This window comes from Cydia splendana, chromosome 4 (genome assembly GCF_910591565.1).
Source record: "Cydia splendana chromosome 4, ilCydSple1.2, whole genome shotgun sequence".
NCBI lineage: Eukaryota > Metazoa > Arthropoda > Insecta > Lepidoptera > Tortricidae > Cydia > Cydia splendana.
In genome coordinates, this window is record NC_085963.1 from 15,855,861 (window position 1) to 15,877,707 (window position 21,847).

The window sequence follows — 21,847 nt, forward strand, 5'->3', positions numbered from 1 at the left end:
TCGTACTACTACTATCATAAGTACATTTCGTTAGTATAGATAGAAATGTTGTTGACTTACTAGGATGCATCTATATCTTATTTGAAACAGGTGCCAGATTTCGAAAATGATGACCATGACCTATAAAACGATATCCAAGACGACTTTTATGACATACCGTAGTTTCGTATCTTCGCCTGGATTTTGACACTTTTCCCAAAAAATCTCTCAAATTTGAAAGCATTTTAATCCGTTAAGGCGAAAAAACGTTTTTTAGTACTCCTAACTATATGACATACTGCATGGCCGCCATCTTGGATTCCAAAATAGTCATCATTTTCGAAATCTGCGCCCCCTATAACCTATGAAACGACATCCATGACGACTTTTATGACATACTGCATGGCCGCCATCTTGGAATCCAAAATGGTCATCATTTTCGAAATCTGCGCCCCCTAAAACCTATAAAACGACATCCATGACGACTTTTATGGCATACCGTAGTTTCGTATCTTCGCCTGGATTTTGACACTTTTCCCAAAAAATCTCTCAAATTTGAAAGCATTTTAATCCGTTAAGGCGAAAAAACGTTTTTTAGTACTCCTAACTATCAGTATACACCACTAAAACTTTGAATGTCATTGGTTAAGTTGGTAATAAATGACCCCAAAGGCAATAGGCGATGTTTGGGTATTTTTCCCAATCTTCGCCTATGGCATGCCTTGCCGCTAATACTTACTTTTCTGTGACTCACACATGTTAAGTCGTATCTCCTTGGAATGTGCTAATATACTATGAACCTTAACTACACCAGACTAGGCATATTTTAAAAAAACGGGATGGTAGGCGAAGTTTGGTAACAGTCTGAAGTTGTTTTCATACATTTTCTATAATGAAGCTAGGGCTGCCAAAAATTAACCAACATGCCAAATAAAGGGGAGTAATGGTTTACCAGTAAAAAAATTTTTTTTTTACAAAATTGTTTAATTGTTGCAAAATTGTTGTTATTATCGTAATTGACATCAAATCAACCTTATTTACACAAAGTGAGACATAAAAATGCCTATTTAGTACCTACTCAACATCGGTAAGAGTAGAAATAAACGTTTGCATATAGCGTAAACTAAAATACCTAAACATAAGAAAATATTTAAATTTGGAAACAAGTAATGTCATCCACCAATGAATGTGGTACAAAAAAACCGGGCAAGTGCGAGTCGGACTCGCGCACGAAGGGTTCCGTACCATAATGCAAAAAAAAAAACCAAAAAAAAAGCAAAAAAAAAACGGTCACCCATCCAAATACTCCCGACGTTGCTTAACTTTGGTCAAAAATCACGTTTGTTGTATGGGAGCCCCATTTAAATCTTTATTTTATTCTGTTTTTAGTATTTGTTGTTATAGCGGCAACAGAAATACATCATCTGTGAAAATTTCAACTGTCTAGCTATCACGGTTCGAGAGATACAGCCTGGTGACAGACGGACGGACGGACGGACGGACGGACGGACGGACAGCGAAGTCTTAGTAATAGGGTCCCGTTTTACCCTTTGGGTACGGAACCCTAAAAATTGTCAACCCTAGGGGTAGGCGAAATTTGGCAACAAGATGGACGCAAAGTACCCTCATCATCTCATCAATGTTTTATAAAATTGTGACTTCTAAACGTAAGCTAGCCATTAAATAATAGTTTCATATGAAAAAGAAATAGTTACTTATAGGATATAATCATGTAAAAAGTTTAACATTACCGGGTCCGTATCACCGTTTAAAACTGAAGTTAAAACACTGGTTTACAAAAACGTGTGGTCGGTGTCGCGAAAAAATCTCACTAAAGGTCAACTGTGTGAAGTTAGCCGCAGATTGTTCGAAGAATGTTGACATCCGTAAAAAATACTTTGTATTTAGCAGTTTTATGTAAGGCTAACATTACAAACATTTTGTTAATGGCAACTTATGTCAAACTAGGCGAAAATAGGTAGCGCAGGTGAAGATACTGCATGGCCGCCATTTTGGAATCCAAAATGGTCATCATTTTCGAAATCTGCGCCCCCTAAAACCTATAAAACGACATCCATGACGACTTTTATGACAATGCATGGCCGCCATCTTGGATTCCAAAATTGTCATAATTTTCGAAAAAAATCTTAAATTAAAATACCACTTTGGAAGTGTCTCTCGCGCAAACTATCCAGTTTAGAAAAAAATGATATTAGAAACCTCAATATCATTTTTGAAGACCTATCCACAGACACCCCACACGCATGGCTTTGATAAAAAAAAATATTTGAGTTTCAGTTCTATAATAAGTATGGGGAACCCCCAAAATTTATTGTTTATTTTCTATTTTTGTGTGAAAATCTTAATGCGGTTCACAGAATACATCTACTTACCAAGTTTCACCAGTATTCTATTATTGTGTTGTAGTGGGCCTTTGAGTGTCGCATCGACCAGCATTGATCTATTGTGACGGCCCTTTAAAGTTCATTACTAATGCCCGTTGCATCCAGAAAGTTCCAGATTCTTTGGGCCGTAATGTTCTGTACCTCATAGGGTTGCACTACGTGTCGCCCTAGGTAGGTACTTCTTTTTGACATTAGTGGTCCACAAGAGCAGAGAAGGTGCATTGCAGTCTCCTCTGACTCCTGACAGAACCTGCATGTCGCATCTTGTTTCTTGCCAATTTGAAACATATGTTTGTTCAACTTACAGTGTCCAGTCAGTATTCTGGTCACCGCGCAGGTTTTGTGCCTTTTGAGTCCTAAAAGCTCCTTAGCAGTTTTGCTGTTGAACCCTTTGATCAGAGCTTTCGAGTGTTCTTGTCCTTTAACGAACTTCCACTATACAAAGTGTAAGAAAATCACCGTTTCTTTATCTCAGTTTCGTAACCACACAATTGCCCTGCTGGATGCCAAATTTCAACTTGCTAGGTCATCTGGAAGTGGGTTAGGTTTTTGATGTTAGGTGAGTCAGTATGTACGTGAGTCAGTACCTAAGTCAGTGAGAAAAATCCCGATTTATAAATCGGGATCATCGGGATACATCTATAGATGTATGTATCTTAATAACCGGTTGACTCAACCGGTTATTAAATACCAACCGGGTTGAGTTATATTCATGAAATTTGGTGCTCTTATCTACCTTAAGGGTCTTAAAAATTAACCAAATTTAATTTGTTTATGTTTAATAGATTTTGAGTTACGTAGGGGTCAAAAGTGGCTCCAAATGGTTCGTGCAGGTAATATATAACACACGACCGCTGCGTCGCCAGTTCTCTTCTTTTGAACTTGGCTTGACACGCTGCCGGAAAAAAAGTTAGCCTTTAAACAAGCAGCTGAATTACTTATTTGTTGCAGGGGTCGTGACGAGGAAAATGGCGCAGACAGGGAGAGGACGGGCCGAGGGTGGGCGTCCACCACTAACCTTAGCACGGAGCCGCCCAAGAAAGACGCCTTCTCTACGGGTAAACTATTGAAAACATTAAAACATGTACCTACTAGCCTAATTTCTTAGGATGTAACACATCAGAAAAATCGAAATACTCAACCAATCTTTATTGACATGCAAGCATTATGGTGATTAATTGGTTATATAGACTCCAAACAAGAAAGGTACAATGATACGAGTAGGAACCTCTTATGGTAAAGAACTTACCTTGGTGAATAAGTACGATACGTATGTGTGCACTTAATTTTATGCCAAGTAATTTTATAAATGGGTTAAGGGTCAAAGGGCCGATCCTTTCATAGAATTCGTAGTCCCGTGGTCGATAGAGCCAGTCGACCTTCAAATACTTAAGCTTGTAATTAATTAAATACAGGTTAAGTAGGGACGATTAACGCGACTATAGCTTACATAACTTTAAGTTTTTGCGAGTGCCTAGGTACATACTTCTTTAAGTCAATAATAACGGCTACTTACGATTAAAGCTAGAGTATGTAATTGGTTAATGGTTTTGTAATGTTACTGCAAATAGTTGGTAGAAATGAATTTATAACGCTATTGGGTTTACATGTATGTTATAAAAAAATACAGATAGGTACTTAGGTATTGTATTTCTCTTATTTCGAGAGCTTTCAAAGAATGATTCCCGGTATTTCCTACATAATGCCATGAAGTTCCTATACTTGAGTCTCACCAACTACGAGAACACTCCCTACGACAGGACCGTTGTTTACAGGGTTCGGTAAACCGAAATCATCGTGGACGTCGACGCCGGACCTTGCCGCGGAGGAGACGAGCAACGCTGTGACCGTCAGCCTGAAGCTGCCCAAACGGCGGCTCACGGGCCCGCTGCCCGCCCTCGACACTGGCCAGACCGCCGTCACTACAGGTGGATTTCCATTATTTTTTAAACCCCATATATGATATATGTCTACGCACTGCCATGGGATCGACTTATTTTTGTTCATAATGGCGTAGCATATGTTGAAGTACGGATACTCTGAAAAATAACGCTCGCATTGCTCGTTCCATTTCCTCTCAAGTCTGACGTCAGTGGCTTTTATGAGCGTTATAAAAAAGATTGTCTGAATTGTGTGATATTAAGAATTTGTTTAACTTGTAGACTAGTTTTTATTTAGAAGTAATAAATAATTTGTATTATGCAGACACGGTGACGCTGCGCCGGCCGTCAGCGTCGCCGCCGCCCGCGCCCTCCTCCGCCAGTCTCACCATCAACAAGAATGATTCACTGGCCGAACGCGTGCGCAAGGTAACAATAATATCCTGCAAGCGTTATTCGACTTCTTTTTCTGACAGCTCGTGACATTGCATCTTATTAATGGGACGTCGTGAAATGATGAAAGTCGAGTCTACTTCCTCTGGCGGCTTTCGAATAAGTAGCATAACTTGACAGCTCTCTATTGACACTATAAATGTTTGTCAAGGTGAAATTATAGTCGCCGTGTCTCATGTTATTATTAAATAAGTCGAATTTTCCTCCAGTCCAGACTTCTACAAGAATAACATTCCTGTAACCTGTCTGTACTTACAGGCCTATTCGGATTTCGAGATAATCACAAGATCTTGAGACGATTTAGAGATCAACTAGATCTACATTAGATATCGACTAGATGTGACTTGGATATCTAAGTCATAACTTGTCGAAATCGTTCAAGAGGACCTCCAGAATCGCGGAAACGTCAAAATTGACATTTCTATCTTACAAATATCTTTAAATTATTCGTATTGTAACTTGTTGAAGTCTAGTAGAAATCTAATTCATTTTCCGAATCGAGCCGTTAGGCATTCTTTTGATGTTTTACAAGCAAGATTATGCCCGCTCTACTACGTATGTATTTTTAAATTTTTATTATACAGTCTGACTGTTTCAAGAATTATTGATACACGCCAAGGGTATAAAACGGGTGCTACCTACTATTTTGATGAGACTTTTTAACCGACTTCCAAATCTCAAAGAAGGAGGTTATCAATTCGCTTGTGTTTTTTTATTTTATTTTTATTTTTATGTTTGTTACTTACTCCATATCTCCGTCATTACTAGACCGATTTTAAAAATTCTTTTTTTGATTGTATGTATATGCATACAGCTTGGTCCCGTTTTTATCAAAACCCAGTTCTGATGATGGGATCCATGAGGAATCGAGGGAACTCCTCAAATCTTAAAGGCATACATATAGTGATTTTTGTGTTTTTATCAACAAATCAAGCATATACATTCAAAAACGTGACATTTGATGAAGTGGAACTGCTGATGATGATCAGAATGGAACTCTTCAACGACGCATAGTTCACGTTTGGCGATTTGTCCTCTTCGTTATGTTTGTTAAGCAAGTTAAGTTTTTAAGCCACATTTTTGTCAAGCTCGAGGTCTGATGATGGGATCCATGAGGAATCGAGGGAACTCCTCAAATCTTAAAGGCATGCGTATAGAGATTTTTGTATTATCATCAGAAAATCAAGCATTTTCATTAAAAACTGTCGCATTTGATGAAGTGGAACTGCTGATGATGATCAGAACAGAACTCTTCAACGACGCATAGTACACGTTTGGTGATTTCGAATTTCGATTTTGACTTGGACTGGGACCCGGACTCGGATCCAGATCCGGACTCGTACCCGGATCCGGCTCGGACCCGGACCCGGACCTAGATTCGGACTCGGACTCGGACCTGGACTCGGACCCGGACTCAGACCCGGACTCGGACCCGGACTCGGACCCGGTCTCGGACCCGGACTCGGACCCGGTCTCGGACCCGGACTCGGACCCGGACTCGGACCCGGAGTCGGACCCGGACTCGGACCCGGACTCGGACCAAGACTCGGACCCGGACTCGGACCCGGACTCGGACCCGGACTAGGACTCAGACTCGGACCTTAACCCGGAAAACCACTATGATACCTAAACTAAATAAACCACTATGATTACCTATCATAAAATGTAGGTATAAAGTATGATGATGCCAAACCCCTCACGCTCAAACCCCCGTACACCGCACCGCATGCGCCGTTAAGTGAGTTAGGTTAGGTTTGAACTGCGATCCTCACAGAACCGAATAAAAGTGGGTTAGGTTAGGTTAGAATTGCGAGCCTTACAGAAACGAAATGCTATTAGAAAAGTGGGTGGTTCTACCTCCTTTTCTACATAGCGCACCATCTACAATAATCTTTCACCGGGCCCCATAAAGTCGGTTATTTTTTCTTAAAAATTATTTTCAACCGGATGTATCACATCACTTTTATAATAGTCATAAAAGTGTATGTTTAAAACGGGAGCGAAGACAGTATCCATTAAGAATTCCAAATCGTTTACGATACAGATTTTTTTAATCACTTGAGAATGATTACAAACAATATCGGCTAATCTACATAGAAGTGTTTACGTTATAATTAAATAAACACAAAATCTATAAAAGAAATATAAACTGGGTCAAGATGCTAGAACTGTCTGCCATAGCTCTTCAGTCTGTTGCGAGGCCAGAAATAAACTTAAAAGGTCATCATCAAAGCGCGTGTGGTTGCGCGCCGTGCGTTAAAGTTAATTGAGGGAATGGTATTCACATATCTATATATATCTATCTATGTAACTATAATAAAATAAGATATCCAAAACTATTAATTGTGTCGCTGAACTTCAAACCCGGGTAAATCCATTCGACCCTCTCAGCAAATATCTACCCTATTACCTTTTCTTAATACCAAAATCGCATAATCTGACAGATGGATTTACCCAAGTTTGAAGATAAGCGACTCAATTATATATTAATAAGCTCTACTAAATTAAAATCTAAGTAAGGTAAAGGGCCCCTGTTTCGGCAGGTCAAGGCTCTTGAGAGTTTGTATTTTTTTTTGGCTACAAATATAATGACCACCAAAAAATACTTTGGTACCCTAAATAAAAAAATCATGCTTACCAAAAAAAAATACTGAACACCAAAAAAATAAGGCCTAAAAATACAAAAGTACCACCGTTTTAATTACGACTGCACTTCAAATTGTATTCAAATACCAAATATATTGAATGATCACCAAAAATCATTAATGATCACCAAATCTTGAAGACCAAATTAATGCGATATTTTCACCTAAATGAACCACTATGATTACCAAAAAATGTATACATATTACCAAATAAAGTAAACTGATGCCAAAATTACTAGCCCCTCCCGCTCAAACCCCCCCGCCCCGCACCGCATACCGACCTAACCTAACCTACTTTTCTAGGAGCATTTCATTATGCTACTAGAAAAGTACGAGGGTTGCACTGAAAATGTCGGGAATAGAGAAAACTGTCGCATCTAGACAGTCAATCTTTATTTTAATGCATACTTAAACTCAAACTGACCACGCATATAAATTTTCTTTTGAAAGTAATCATTCTGTAATGCACACGGCTCATAATCCCAAAGTCCTTTTTGTATGGCGATTTTGGGGCCTTAGTGGTTTTGTATGAAATTCGTGGAGTAGCCAACGGAATTGAAGTTTTTTTTACATATATATATATATAAAAGATTTTTTTACTGTTGTCATATGAATCTTTAGGAATGTTGAAATCTGCCGATATGCAACTTTTTTGGCAGTCTTTTTAATTAACAGCACAAATGCGATTTAAATTTTTGACGTCGCTTTGGAATGACATGCTTCTTTAAGATCACCCATGGTATAAAATGAAAGTGACTTTCATATTTAATTTTAACTGCAAACGAGCGTACGATGAACTCTAGTTCATAAAAAAATAACAGAAGCCCATTGTAACTTTTATTTGTTCGCTGAGGGCATATTGAAAACCGTTTAAAAATATGATCCGAAAAATCACTTGGCCAAAAATTCAAATAATGTTCGACATACAATTTTCAAATTGCCAGTAATTCTTAAATACAAATGACAACCAAATGGAATATACCTTAAAAGTTTTATAAAGAGTTACATTTTTATAAATTATATGCCTGTTTCTATTATGTTATTTCTAAGTGTCCCATTCCCGAATATTTCAGTGCGACCCTCGTAGGTTAAACTGCTATCAGTTAAGTGGGTTAGGTTAGGTTAGCACTGCGACCCTTACAGAAACGAAATGGTACTAGAAAAGTAGGTTAGGTTAGGTTTGAACTGCGACCTTTACAGAAACGAAATGCTGCTAAAAAAGTGGGTTAGGTTAGGTTTGAACTGCGACCCTTACAGAAACGAAATGCTACTAGAAAAGTGGGTTAGGTTTGAACTGCGACCCTTATAGAAACGAAATGCTGCTAAAAAAGTGCGTTAGGTTAGGTTTGAACTGCGACCCGTACAGAAACGAAATGCTACTAGAAAAGTGGGTTAGGTTAGGTTGGAACTGCGACTCTTATAGAAACTAAATGCTACTAGAAAAGTGGGTTAGATTAGGTTTGAATTGCGACCCTTACAGAAACGAAATGCTACTAGAAAAGTGGGTTAGGTTAGGTTTGAACTGCGACCCTTACAGAAACGAAATGCTACTAGAAAAGTGGGTTAGGTTATGTTTGAACTGCGACCCTTACAGAAACGAAATGCTACTAGAAAAGTGGGTTATGTTAGGTTTGAACTACGACCTTTACAGAACCAAACTGCTATCAGAAAAGTGGGTTAGGTTTGAACTGCGACCCTTACAGAAACGAAATGCTACTAGAAAAGTGGGTTAGGTTAGGTTTGAACTGCGATCCTTACAGAAAAGAAATGCTACTAGAAAAGTGGGTTAGGTTAGGTTTGAACTGCGACACTTACAGAAACGAAATGCTACTAGAAAAGGGGGTTAGGTTAGGTTTGAACTGCGACCTTTACAGAACCAAACTGCTATCAGGAAAGTGGGTCAGGTTAGGTTTGAACTGCGACCCTTACAGAAAAGAAATGCTACTAGAAAAGTGGGTTAGGTTAGGTTTGAACTGCGACCCTTACAGAAAAGAAATGCTACTAGAAAAGTGGGTTAGGTTAGGTTTGAACTGCGACCCATACAGAAACAAATTGCTACTAGAAAAGTGGGTTAGGTTAGGTTTGAACTGCGACCCTTGCAGAAAAGAAATGCTACTAGAAAAGTGGGTTATGTTAGATTTGAACTGCGACCCTTACAGAAACGAAATGCTACTAGAGAAGTGGTTTAGGTTATGTTAGAACTGCGATTGTTACAGGAATAAAATGCTACTAGAAAAAGGTGACGTAGTGGATTAATTAATTTAATAGGATAACGATATATTAAATATTTGCACATTTTTAATTAAAATGTGGTTACAATTTTGGTGGTCATTTAATATTTTTGGGTTTACAATGATTATTTTGGAGTCGTTTGCTTTAATAGGATAGCAAGAATTAAAAATTTGGTTATAATTTTACATTTAAATGGTGTTCTAATTTTGGTGGTCATTTACTATTTTTGGGTCTACAATGATTATTTTGGTGTCAATTTCTTTAATAGGATAGCAAGATGTAAAAATTTGGCTATCATTTCACATTAAAATGGGGTTTGAAATTTGGTAATCATTTACTATTTTAGGGTTAATAATGATTAGTTTGGTGTCATTTCCTTTAATAGGATAGTAAAATGTAATAAAATTGGTAATCATTTCACATTAAAATGGTGTTATAATTTCGGTGATCATTTATTATTTTAGGGTGGTAAAATAGATTTTTTTGGTATTAAATTTTACTAAATCTGGTGATCAGTTAAATAGCAGCCGTTTTTTTTTTAATATATACTAAGCATATCAATACCTTGAAAGCTTTTGAGTAAGTTATATTAGTTCTTTGTTAATAATTTAATGTATAAACTATAGGGTTTTAGTTGAAACTTTTTTTTATATGAATTTTTCGTGAACATCATATTTGACTCCCATTTCGTGATACAAATTTAGCTCAGCTCCTAAGTTTGTGAATTCGTGTCCCCTGTTTCGGAATAAAGTTTTCTTAGAGTAATTGTTGATAATTTGCTGATAATCATTTTGAATATTTAACTGTCTTACCTACTTACGAGTAATTGTAAGGTCAAATTAAAAATAATATTTAAAAAAAAAACCTTTTGTAAACCATATGGATACTTTAATACTTGATTAAAAGCCGTACTATATAAATAAAAAAATAAAAAACAAAAAAAAATAGAAACAATTCAAAAAAATATATTTTATTTACAAAAAAAAATAACTATCTTATACGTTAAATATAAACATACACAAAAATAAATCAAATAAATTGAATTATAAATAAAATTGTGCTAGTAGTTAATATGAGAATATACGTAGAATATACCTTAAAATTTTTGACTCGGATCACATTCTTACTCGTTTTATGAGAATTCTAGTGAAAGAAACATATACCGAATCCGCTCATACGAAACTTCATGAAATACATTAATTGTTTTCTAGTTTCTTTATTTAATTATCGTCGTTGTTATATTTAAAAACAAGCACTCAAAATGTATCTAGAAAATCCTTGATTCGTTAGTGGCACGAAATAAACGAAGTGAGTCGATTTATTGCAATTTTAAGTTATTTCTATGCATATATTCAATCTTTTTTCTTATCAAATCAATTACTAAGGAACCCACAGAAACACTCCCAAAAACTTTTATTCGAATGGGTTTAGCTTTTCCTTCCTATAAGCTTAACAAGTGAGAGCGCGCACCTTACGCCAAACAAACTGCACGCATACAACACAGCTGTTCGCGGCCGTCTGACAGTTTCGACCGTCGTATTACTCTCAGTTTAATCACTAAAATATTGGTTTTTATTTTATTGAAGAGATTAAATAATACAGATTCTTTCATATGTATAATTTGAATAAAAAATATTTGAATTCCTTATTATTTGCGCCAGAAACAAAACTAAGGAAATAACGTACTAACACGAACTTGGGGCCCTTTACCTTACTTACTTCAATATTTTATTGGTCTGTTGCAGATGAACTTATTAAAAGCTCAAAACAGTTTCGAAAAAGAATCAAGCCTAGAAAAGGAAAAAGAGAAAACAAGAAGAAGTTTATCGAGAAGCAAAGAAGAGGAAAAACCATCTAGAGTAAAGGAAACCCCACCTCGGTCTTCAAACAAAGAGGACGTTAACTTTATGATGCAGGTAGGTATACAAATAAATATATAAATATAATTTAAAACTATGTATATTTTAAACCTCATATTTATTTTATTACTGCAGTTTTAGTAAGCTGGATACATTCATAAGGACTAATATCAATGAAAAGGTACCTAATACATACGTAGGTACGCGTTGCTGACAATTTCCAAGGATTCGCTTCATCGGTAACTGAAAACACAAATATAGACCATTTGGTACTTACTTATAGAGTTATCATAGTTTATTTTAGACTTACGACATTGCGCATCAGTAATAGTGACGCGACGATATATTACAATACGAAAATATTTCAATTATTGATAGTATTTTATTCTGGTGTTTCAGGTAAAAGAATCGAGAAACTCCTCAAAGACTTCCAAACCGCCTTTACGCGGCGGGCCCTCGAAAGAGAAAGAGGAATCTGACGACGACGCAAGCACAGCAGGCACCACGACCACTGAGGGGACCTTAGTTGACGCTAATGTTAAGGACTACCAGGTAAATATCACTCCGGACACACAGAGCTGGGCTGGGCCCTGAACGAGGACAAATCAGATGCCGCAACTCAAAAAAAACTGGACTCGTGACGATTTTTCACATTTGCACTTTGCAAGTTCTCAATCGTGCATTGATTTAAAGGGGAGTGTGTAGAGACGTCTTCAGAACACGTTCATGACAATTTTTTAATTTGCTGAAATTCTCTTGAGAAATTGAGAATAGTTATGTATAAAATCATAATCCATTTAGGTACTTGGATTTTATACAAAATTATGCTCACGTGTTTTTGTTACACTTCTGAAATCTAAGGATTCATGTTTTTTTCTTAACGTGTATACCTTATGTAGGTACCTAACTAAAATTACGATTGCGAAATACCTGGTGGCCACATCTTGAACTTAACAATTAAAAGATTGATAGTATTGTTTATATCTACAAATTGTAAATTATCTCTAAATTCCAGGACCAAATAGAAGGACTAAAGCAGGAAGTAGACATTCTACGTAAACGTTGCGAGCGAGTTGAAAAGGAAAAGAGCGACATCTTGCTTCGAAGGCTCGCTAACATCGACACTGCCAACAAGTACACCACCGGGCGCTCGTCAGAGGTGCTCAAGCTTCAGCAGAAGGTCAACGAGCTGACCACGCAGAACGAGGACTTGAAGGATGAGAAGAAACATCTGACGTTGAAGATTAAGGAGATAGAGGGTGAACTTGAGGTATCTACCAAATACGGGGCTGAGAAGCTGGCGCGGAACTTATTAAAATAATGGTAGTTCAATACGAATCGCACACAGTATTGACAGTATCCTATTATTATTTTAAGGTATATCATACTCGACCGAGATTTGATCCCACTTCAAATTACTTTGCTTTACTCACAAAACCATCGCGAAGAACATACAATATCTCTTGATCTATATTTGAATCTGTAAAATTGCTAAACGACTGAAAAGGTCACCGAGATTCGTTGTCACCAGTCACCAATCCAAGGTTTTAACTGCAATCGAATATAAACACTTGTACAATACAATACCCGAAATTTTTACATACCAGTGAATCAGTAAAAGCATCTCATATTAGAAGCACGTACGATTTATCCTTTTCATCACAGTTAAAACGCTAACAATGTATTTTACTATGTTTAAGTCTCGTCCCTCGGGTGAATCACTAGCGCGACAAGTGGAACAGCTGCGAGCCAAGCTGTTAGCCGCCGAGACGTTGTGTGAGGAGCTGATGGACGAGAACGAAGACATGAAGAAGGAGCTCCGCGATCTTGAAGAGGAGATCGAGGAAATGCAAGATAATTTCAGGTAACCATAATAATTACTGTCAACAGCAATCTCCTCTAAATTTCAATAATTTATTTAAACTTTTAAATCAGTATTTGAATATTAAATTTTTGACAAGCCACGGAGCACGTCATTGGGCAGGTCCGCAAAAATTAGCCCCGTGTATTGCCGCGCGAAGCAGCTCGGTCTGTTGTAACACTTGTAACGCGATGTGGCATCGTAGCTCTGCAACGGATGGACCGATTTCGATGCGATTTTTTATGTGAAAGCGAGTTTCCTTGCGGTGGTTCCTAGCTATGTTTGGTAGTTCCGCTAAAGCTATGTTTGGCTTTTAAGCCAGCCAGCATTGATATTTTTGGGCAATTTTTGGGTTTTTTAACATTTTAGATTTAATAGTGTATTTATTTCAGAGAAGATCAAGCGGACGAGTACTCATCCTTAAGAAGAGAACTGGAACAGACTATAAAAAACTGTAGAGTATTATCGTTTAAATTGAAAAAGACGGAGAGGAAAGCAGAGCAATTGGAGCAGGAGAAATTGGACCAAGAGAAGAAATTACTAGAGGCGAGTCTAATACGATTAAAACACGCCATACCACATTCAACTTTGACAAGGGTGACCAATTGAGAGTTTGAATATGTTAGAATACCTTTACTTATCAGATATCTGCCGTGATTGCCTAAGGGGAAAATTTTGGCCATAATTAATGAGTTTCATAGCTCACTCACTAAGAGATAAGTCGCATATGCTAGCACTAGGGTAAAGGCTCGGCCACAACATTGAGCGACTTGCGACGGCGGTAGCGATAACCATAGGTTGGAGCGAGACGCAGCGATTGGACGTTTCGTTCCCCCCTACGGTTGTCGCTGGCGCCGTCGCCAGACGCGTAAGCGCAATTTTACTAACGCTTCATGATAGTGATTAGGCTAATCGATTAGGATCGAGTGTTAGAACGACAAGGGACCAAATGCTTTACTCACCATGTCAATTATATTTCAGATAGTAGGCGGTCAAGGCGGCCTAGACCGCGTGCATCGGATCAAGGAGCTGGAAGTGGAGCTGGCCCGTTCCAACGAGGTGGCAATGCGACTACAGCGCGAGCTTGCCGACGCCAAATCCTCCCTGTCTGGCGCGCCACCCGCCAACCTTAAGAAATCCACCATGCCGGTTGAAGGCGTAAGTAACAAATTTCGTTTCAAACTTACGAGGAACTCACAACTCATGATAGATTTAGTTTTAGTTTAGGACAACATTAGTGACACATAAACCAATAAATCTATACTGACGGTTTCCCGGTACATAGATTTGAAGTTAAGACACGGTTGTTTTAAACAATCCCTTAAAAATGCCAATACAACTAATCTTTGCGTTGGTGGGTAGGTAGGTATGTTAATCGAAGTGTTTTCAGAAAGATTTATTAATTAACTAAGTAATTAACGGTTTAATTACTTACTCAATTCTGCTATTGCTAACTGCTGCAAAGTCTAAAGAAAATTCAAAAGTAATGTGTGTTACATGTGTGGTTAAAGCCAGCAATCCGTGGTATTATTTGGCTACGTGATTTCAGGCACAATGTTACGAACGTATAAAACGTACATAATCGGTTACACGTATTATATGTATATTACATTCTAGTGTTCTCTGGCTGTTCGTACAAGCCCGGCGGCAAAATTAATCACGGGCTAACAACAAGTTGTCACTACCAACCCGTAATATATTACTCCTGCCCACACAAATTCCGCTATTACCTACTGTATTTCAGTTTAGATTATGTAATAAATCGGAAGAACTCGGCAATTTAATGGTATTCTATAAAGCGTGTTTACAATTACAATTTGTTCCTAATGCATTTATTTTTCGGGCGCTTATGATCCAATGTCACTGTAAAAACCCGTTTTTAATGTAACACGTTTTCCCTAGATTTTTCGTATAGTAGTTACCTATAGTGGATTCATGTCGTAAATGTTGCAAAAACATCAAAAGTACCTAGTAATCACATAGTTTAGCTATTCATTATTTTGAGCGCATCTCCACGTGCCATAGTTGCAATGGCCTTCACTTGCTTATATTTTTAGCTTGAGACAATGATTTACACAACTGTGTTCATACACAATTTTGATAGTTTTACACCTTTAAGATGTAAACGTGAAGTCCCTAAAGGATCATGCCGAATTTGGCCTACGATCCGATAAGCATGCTATATATACGATAAATTTAATCATATTTCTTACAATCTCATACATATATTAGATTCCAACGGACACTTCTTAGTAAAGAAAATAAGTTAAAGAGTAATTAAACCAAATCAACACATCCCACGCCATTACATAGAATCAATGACATTTCATAAATGGACGTCCAGAACCAAACAAAAAAGTATGGCAGCAAAATACTTATCTTCGATGTTCCTGTTGATGCTAATAACGCTCACTTCAAAGAAAACCATTCATACTACTAACGACATACTGTTTTAAGCACTAAGTATTAAAATTGCAAAAAGAACTGCGATATAATAAAAACTTTTTATTCCAATGACTTTAATTGTAACTTCCAAATGACTTACGTCAAAAGTGAGTAGCGAACGAATATGGAACGAATAGAGTCGCTATGGATTGTGTTTTCATATTAATTATTACATATTTATATTATTTATTTGATAGTATTGTATGAAATCTAGAAGAGCACCAATTTACAATTAGCTTTCACCGGCTTTCCCCACTGAAGTAGTTTTTACTTCTTTAAAAAGCTTATTTGATATCAGGGTATGAATAACACGAAAATAGGTTAAATAAAACTTAAAAATACATTAAAATAAAGGGAAAAATATATATCAATCTTTTTTTTTATCATATAGGTGATAAACCTACAAAATTGGAATTCTAACTTCTTTGAAATAAATTAAGTTTATTATATATTAAGTGCCTTTTAGGCAAACATTTGTTTTTGAAACATTTTTTTTTGGAATGAGTTACTTACCGAATTCATTATAACAATCCTGTGATTGTTACTGTATTTATGTAAGTAAATATGTTTACTTATATGAGTGATTGGTTTTACATTTGATGCTATAACTATTTTTACTATAAAACAGCTATAGTTGTTATAGTCTATTTCGGTTCGCATGCTATGCCTTATTCATTTAAGGAAGTCGTATTAAATATAGTACTTATTATATTTAAAAAAATGTATTTACCTAATACCAAATCATTCAATTTTTGTTCCTTGACAGCCTTTAAACGCCCAATATCGTCGATATGTTTACACTATTTACGGCGCCTTTTTTCCTTGTAATAAGGCATAATAATATTTAACATGGCCCGATACAAGGCAGAATTCCTAACCTCAAAATCGTAGAGAAATTCCGCTTTTATAATGTTCTGTGAAGTGTCCGTGAATTTCTAATAACTATCGGGACTTTCATATCATGTTTGGAGCCTAACAATATACCACCCATGTTTAGCGAGTGTTGGGCCAAACTTGTATGGGAGCGGAACATCATCCTTTTGTCTTACGTAAAATTAAAGACATGACGTAAATACGAGATTTTTTATCTACTACGCCGATGCACACAGCAAGCGTAAATAATGCAACACTGCTGCGGCTTCCTTCTCACTTTTTTGCCTATATTAGGATTACGATACCCTCCCACTCCATTATAGAGGTCTCGAGAAAATAACGACATATGTGGCTGGTAATTTTTTGCAATTTCGCAATTCGAGAACCCCCTCCGAATTCGAATTCGCCGGTCTGGTATTTATTTGTTAAATTTTCTTTATTCTTACGACGACTGCATACTAGCAATGAGTATCGACTCTTAACAAAGCTCTTACTACAGCAAAAGGTGTCCCGCGCCATGATGACCCGCGGCGGGAGCCAGGAGGACCCGGCGCAGCTGCTGCGAGACCTGCAGGACTCGCTCGAGCGCGAGGCAGACTTACGCGAGCAACTCAAAAATGCAGAAGAGGAGGTAATTTCTTATTTTACAAGCTTTTATTTAACTAGCCGTGTTAGTCATGTTTATGTGGGTAAAAACGGTCAAATCAAATACCTATTGGAAAAAAAATTTGAACCATTTTCGACAGTTCGGTGGGGCTCTTCGGTATACTTAAGAAAGATCGATGGCAATGTTCTTAAGGCTTTTAGCTGCTCTGCTGGTGGTTATTGGAAGTGCCTATTTATAGAAGTGAAAAAATAACGCAACATTATTGAATTTGGATTTGTTTGATTCGTCTAGATAACTGTTGAAAGAAAGGTGCCAATAGCGAATCGAAAGTTTATATTACAACTTGTACAAAGGGACGGTGCGACAAAAATTAAACTTTAGTAAGGGTGGTATTCCACATGTCCAATTTCTTGGTCCAATGTGTGTTTACATCTCACATTTTGCTTAATGAGCCGCAATTAATGCATTGACTTCGTATGTATGGGAGCGGCTTTTTGGCGGCGTTCCGTTCTGTAACTAAAAATCATTCTTTCAAATATCCTTATCAAAAGGTTTGGTTTCTGACTACAAATATTTGATTGCCAATAATTTACGACTCGTTAACGGTTTAAAGCCGGTTCCACTTATTAAACCAATCAGTTGGTTTTACGGGGGAACAATTGCATTTAATAGGGCATTAGCTCTCGAGCGTCGCCAACTGGCACCGAGCCAACTTGCGGCTTAGTCATGCGGCGACGCAAATAGACAAATGTTAGACCAGCTTTCGATAAATAATTAACCTCGACTACTGTGCCGTTAACTGCAACAGACCACCTACTCAAATAGCTATCGATTATTATTGACGATCTATAAAATCAAATGTAGTCACGATCATATTTTGTCTTCGAACAGGCTAGCCGATATCGGCAACGCTTCGGTGGCAGAAGAATACCGCCGCCACCCAAAGACATCATCCAATCATCCCATCCTGATCTCATCCCTTTCAATACATCCACCAAAGAATCCCTCGATGAAAACACGAACCAAAGACTTCGCATACTTGAAATGCAACTGGCGCTAAATAAATCTATCTCCGCTTTAGATGTAAATCACTTGTCCATTGGAGTTAATCAAACTACTCAGGCACCTCAAGATCATTTACAATGTTTTTCCCAAGCATGTCAGACGGATTTAATAATGGTTCACGATGTAGCAACTGAAACTCGTGTAATAACACTTGATTCAAGTACACAATGCGGTATTGAAACTCTCGACACTGCCGCTCAGACCGAAGCACCGTTTATGAAAAATAAAGGTATACAGACAGATGGGTTCAGAGAGAATGGAACTCAAACAACTAAACCGAAAATGCGAAATGCTAATGTACAAACGCCAAACATGATAATCAGCGATAAAGCTCAACAAGTTACAAGTTTCCTATTAAACTGCGTGGATGCTAGTACACAATTCGAGCCAATTATGGTATTTAATGAAGGAACTATGACAAATAATCTTGAAGTATACGATCTCGACTTGCCTGCAGTTAGAGTAAATGAAAGCAATAGTAAGGAAGGAAGTAGTGTTGTAAAGAGCCACTCAAAAGAAAAGTCTGACAGTCCTCCACTTGAGCCAGACAAAACTCCAGCAGACATGTCAGCAAGTCCTCTATCCTTCCCTTTTGTCTCCATGTTTAATCCATTGGCAGTAAGATTACCAACAATAGGTATATATTGTTTTTCCCCGAAATGTAAATGTTGTTTTTGTTTAAAGTGACCTCTTTGTTTTTAACCTACATCCCTGTAATAGAGATATAAAAGAAGACCTCCATGAGATTCCAAATGTACAATAATGATAAACTAACGAATATTTTCAGGCAAATAACTTGCGTAAAACAGCATCACGGGTCGAGGACGACAATGAAACTTTGCTTCAACAGCTGAAGAAAATGGCTACCAAAGCCAGAAGTATGTCAAACTATACTATATGTTATAAAACAACCATTTAGTTTGTGTATCACCACTTCCCTGACGCCACCCAACTGCATCTCTGAATAACCAACCACCAACAACTCCTTCGCTCTCCAACTTCTTAGCCGGATCTCCGTAGTTTTCAAAGGTTTACTAACACGCTTTATCGATAATATCAACATACGTTTCGATGGTAGCCATTTTCTCCAGTTCAGTTCAGTGATACCATATTATGCTGAATTCAGTGTACCTATTGTGTAATTATTATACTCGATTTGTTTTCCATTGAGCTTATGGGTTTTAAGATTGTGAGTGCCCTTAACGAACATAATGTAACAGCATTAACCAACTGAATTTAGTAACATTATTATTGCTTTGTCTTTTGTTATCTCGAACCGATTAAAAATCTTCAAAATAAAATTATACTCCTAATTCGCAGCGGGCCGCAAGCTATCACCAACGCCTCCACCAAATAGACTTTCTATTGAAGCTCCAAATGAAAAAGATGAAGGAATATCAGATGAAGAAGATCCCGCTGAGTTACGTATTCTTCTTGAACTCAATGAACAGGTAAGTAAGTGTTACAAAAAATGATAATATTTATAAAAAAAAAACAGTTTTTAAAATCAGTATTATTTCTAAGGAAGCTGCGGTTTTGCGGCGTAAAGTAGAAGAATTAGAACAAGACCGAGATTACTTGAAGAAACAAGTAAACGAACTAACGGATAAAGTTGCTGCATCTGCCACGAAAACAACAAATAATACGAACTCATCATTCGGTCTAAGGCGAAATGCACCAAAGGGCAACAACTTAGCTGAAGAAAAAGTAAAGGTAGATATGCGTACTTTACGTATTATTATTATCACATAATTAATGTGCTCTACCGACACTATAACTATAACATCAGAACGAACACAAATTATAACATGAAATATTTACCAGGTACTCGAGGATGAAATAGCAGAACTAAGAAAGAAGCTTATTGAAAAGGAAAGAGATTGCGAAAGGTTACACGCTGAAATTAGTTTAATGCAAAAGAAACCAAAAGCATCATTAATGAAGAGCAAGTAAGTTTTATTGCATGGATTGATATCAAAAAGTATCACTAATGCCTACTTAATACTTTTAACGATCTATTATTTCAGGTCCTTGGACGGTAGTAACGATCAACAAACTGTCGATTTGAAGAGACAACTGCAAGTAATTGAGCAAGAAGCCACCGTTCTTCGATCAAAAACGCAGAGCTTGGAAGCTGACAATGAAAAACTACAAGCTGAAAATAAGAAATTACAGGTATACTTACTACTTTATTGAACTTGCAAATATTGCAATGTTCGTATGTAAATAACTATGTCTTCAATTATGTGATACCATTTTTATAACATTACTTATATTGTCTAATGAACTGAACATAAATGTTTACTTTGTAGCTATTTAAAAACACTAGGACGTTAAGGTCCGAAAAATCATCTGAACAAGCTGCAACAAAGGTTAGCAAACTGGAAAATGAACTAAAGGAGGCCCTAACAAAAATAAAAGAACTGGAAAGCAATAAAGATGCAGATGATAAAACGGAAAAGAAAGTTCGTTTCGGTGGCGAAATTACTAAAAAAGATAGCGATGCTCTAAAAGTGAAGCAAGAGGAATTAGACAGATTAAAATTAACCGTCAGCAAGGTGAGTAAATATATAAAAAAATAGGTAAACATATCACATACCTACATTCTTTTATTTAAATAAAAATAATGTATGTAACTATAACTATGTACGTAATATCTGTACCGTAATATATGTAAGTATACAGAATGATTTTGTTATGTTTGACCATACTCTGAGGGGTGGGTCGTACTGAACAACCTTTGCTATGGACTATGGAGCCCACCCCAAAATCGCAAAAAAAAATCTGCTGTTCCATAGAAAAAACTGCCAAAATGTAAGAGACAGCAGATTACTTTTGTGTTTTTCGGGTTGGCCCCATAGTAAAAATTCACCCCTCAAAGTATGGTCTAACAAAACAAAATCACTCTGTATATTATAATGATTTGCACCCAAAATCATTCAAATAATGTTTACCAGTTGGAGAAAGAAAATGCGAAACTTCAAGCATCCTTGAAAGCTCTCAAGGAAGACGCCATTAAGTCGTTCAAGCCACGCACACCGAAGAAATTAACGGATCTGACCACAAAACTACAAATGAAAAAGATGGTTGAGGAGCTTGAGAATGAAATCGGTAAGTAATAATAAAATTATAAACATATTCATATTACGCATAATTTTGTTGTTAATACTAATGGCATTTATTTGATTTCACAGGAGAATTATACGTGGTAATGAAAAATGCTGGCCTCTCAGAGAAAACAATAAATGCAAAAACACAATTGGAAAAAGATATTGAGGAAGCTAAATCAAGATTGAATAAAAACGAATCGGATTTCACAAACGAAAAAAATAGGTTACAAACTGAAATTGCTAATATGAAGGATCTCAATAAAAAGTTAGAGGCAGAGAAATCAAGTTTAACTGAAAAATGTAAAACAATTGAGCAAACTAAAAACAAAGCCACAAATGAACTAAAAACACTGAAAGAAGAAAAGAAAGAATTGGAAGCAAAAATAAATAAATTAACCGATGACCTGAGTATGTAACTTAACATTAAATGACA

At 36.9% G+C, this 21,847-nt stretch overlaps 1 protein-coding gene across 1 annotated transcript in view; it reads left to right on the plus strand.

The window, feature by feature from the left end:
* LOC134790054 (rootletin) overlaps positions 1–21,847 on the plus strand; it is a 49,174-nt gene that overhangs the window by 10,687 nt on the left and 16,640 nt on the right. The window contains exons 2-19 of the mRNA XM_063760811.1: positions 3,336–3,442; positions 4,160–4,312; positions 4,590–4,693; positions 11,340–11,510; positions 11,853–12,005; positions 12,469–12,723; positions 13,154–13,317; positions 13,707–13,860; positions 14,296–14,472; positions 17,132–17,263; positions 18,131–18,941; positions 19,625–19,755; positions 19,829–20,017; positions 20,129–20,253; positions 20,332–20,479; positions 20,617–20,862; positions 21,262–21,415; positions 21,499–21,822. Coding sequence (XP_063616881.1) covers positions 3,336–3,442; positions 4,160–4,312; positions 4,590–4,693; positions 11,340–11,510; positions 11,853–12,005; positions 12,469–12,723; positions 13,154–13,317; positions 13,707–13,860; positions 14,296–14,472; positions 17,132–17,263; positions 18,131–18,941; positions 19,625–19,755; positions 19,829–20,017; positions 20,129–20,253; positions 20,332–20,479; positions 20,617–20,862; positions 21,262–21,415; positions 21,499–21,822 — 3,698 coding nt within the window. The remainder of the gene's footprint in view (positions 1–3,335; positions 3,443–4,159; positions 4,313–4,589; positions 4,694–11,339; positions 11,511–11,852; positions 12,006–12,468; positions 12,724–13,153; positions 13,318–13,706; positions 13,861–14,295; positions 14,473–17,131; positions 17,264–18,130; positions 18,942–19,624; positions 19,756–19,828; positions 20,018–20,128; positions 20,254–20,331; positions 20,480–20,616; positions 20,863–21,261; positions 21,416–21,498; positions 21,823–21,847) is intronic.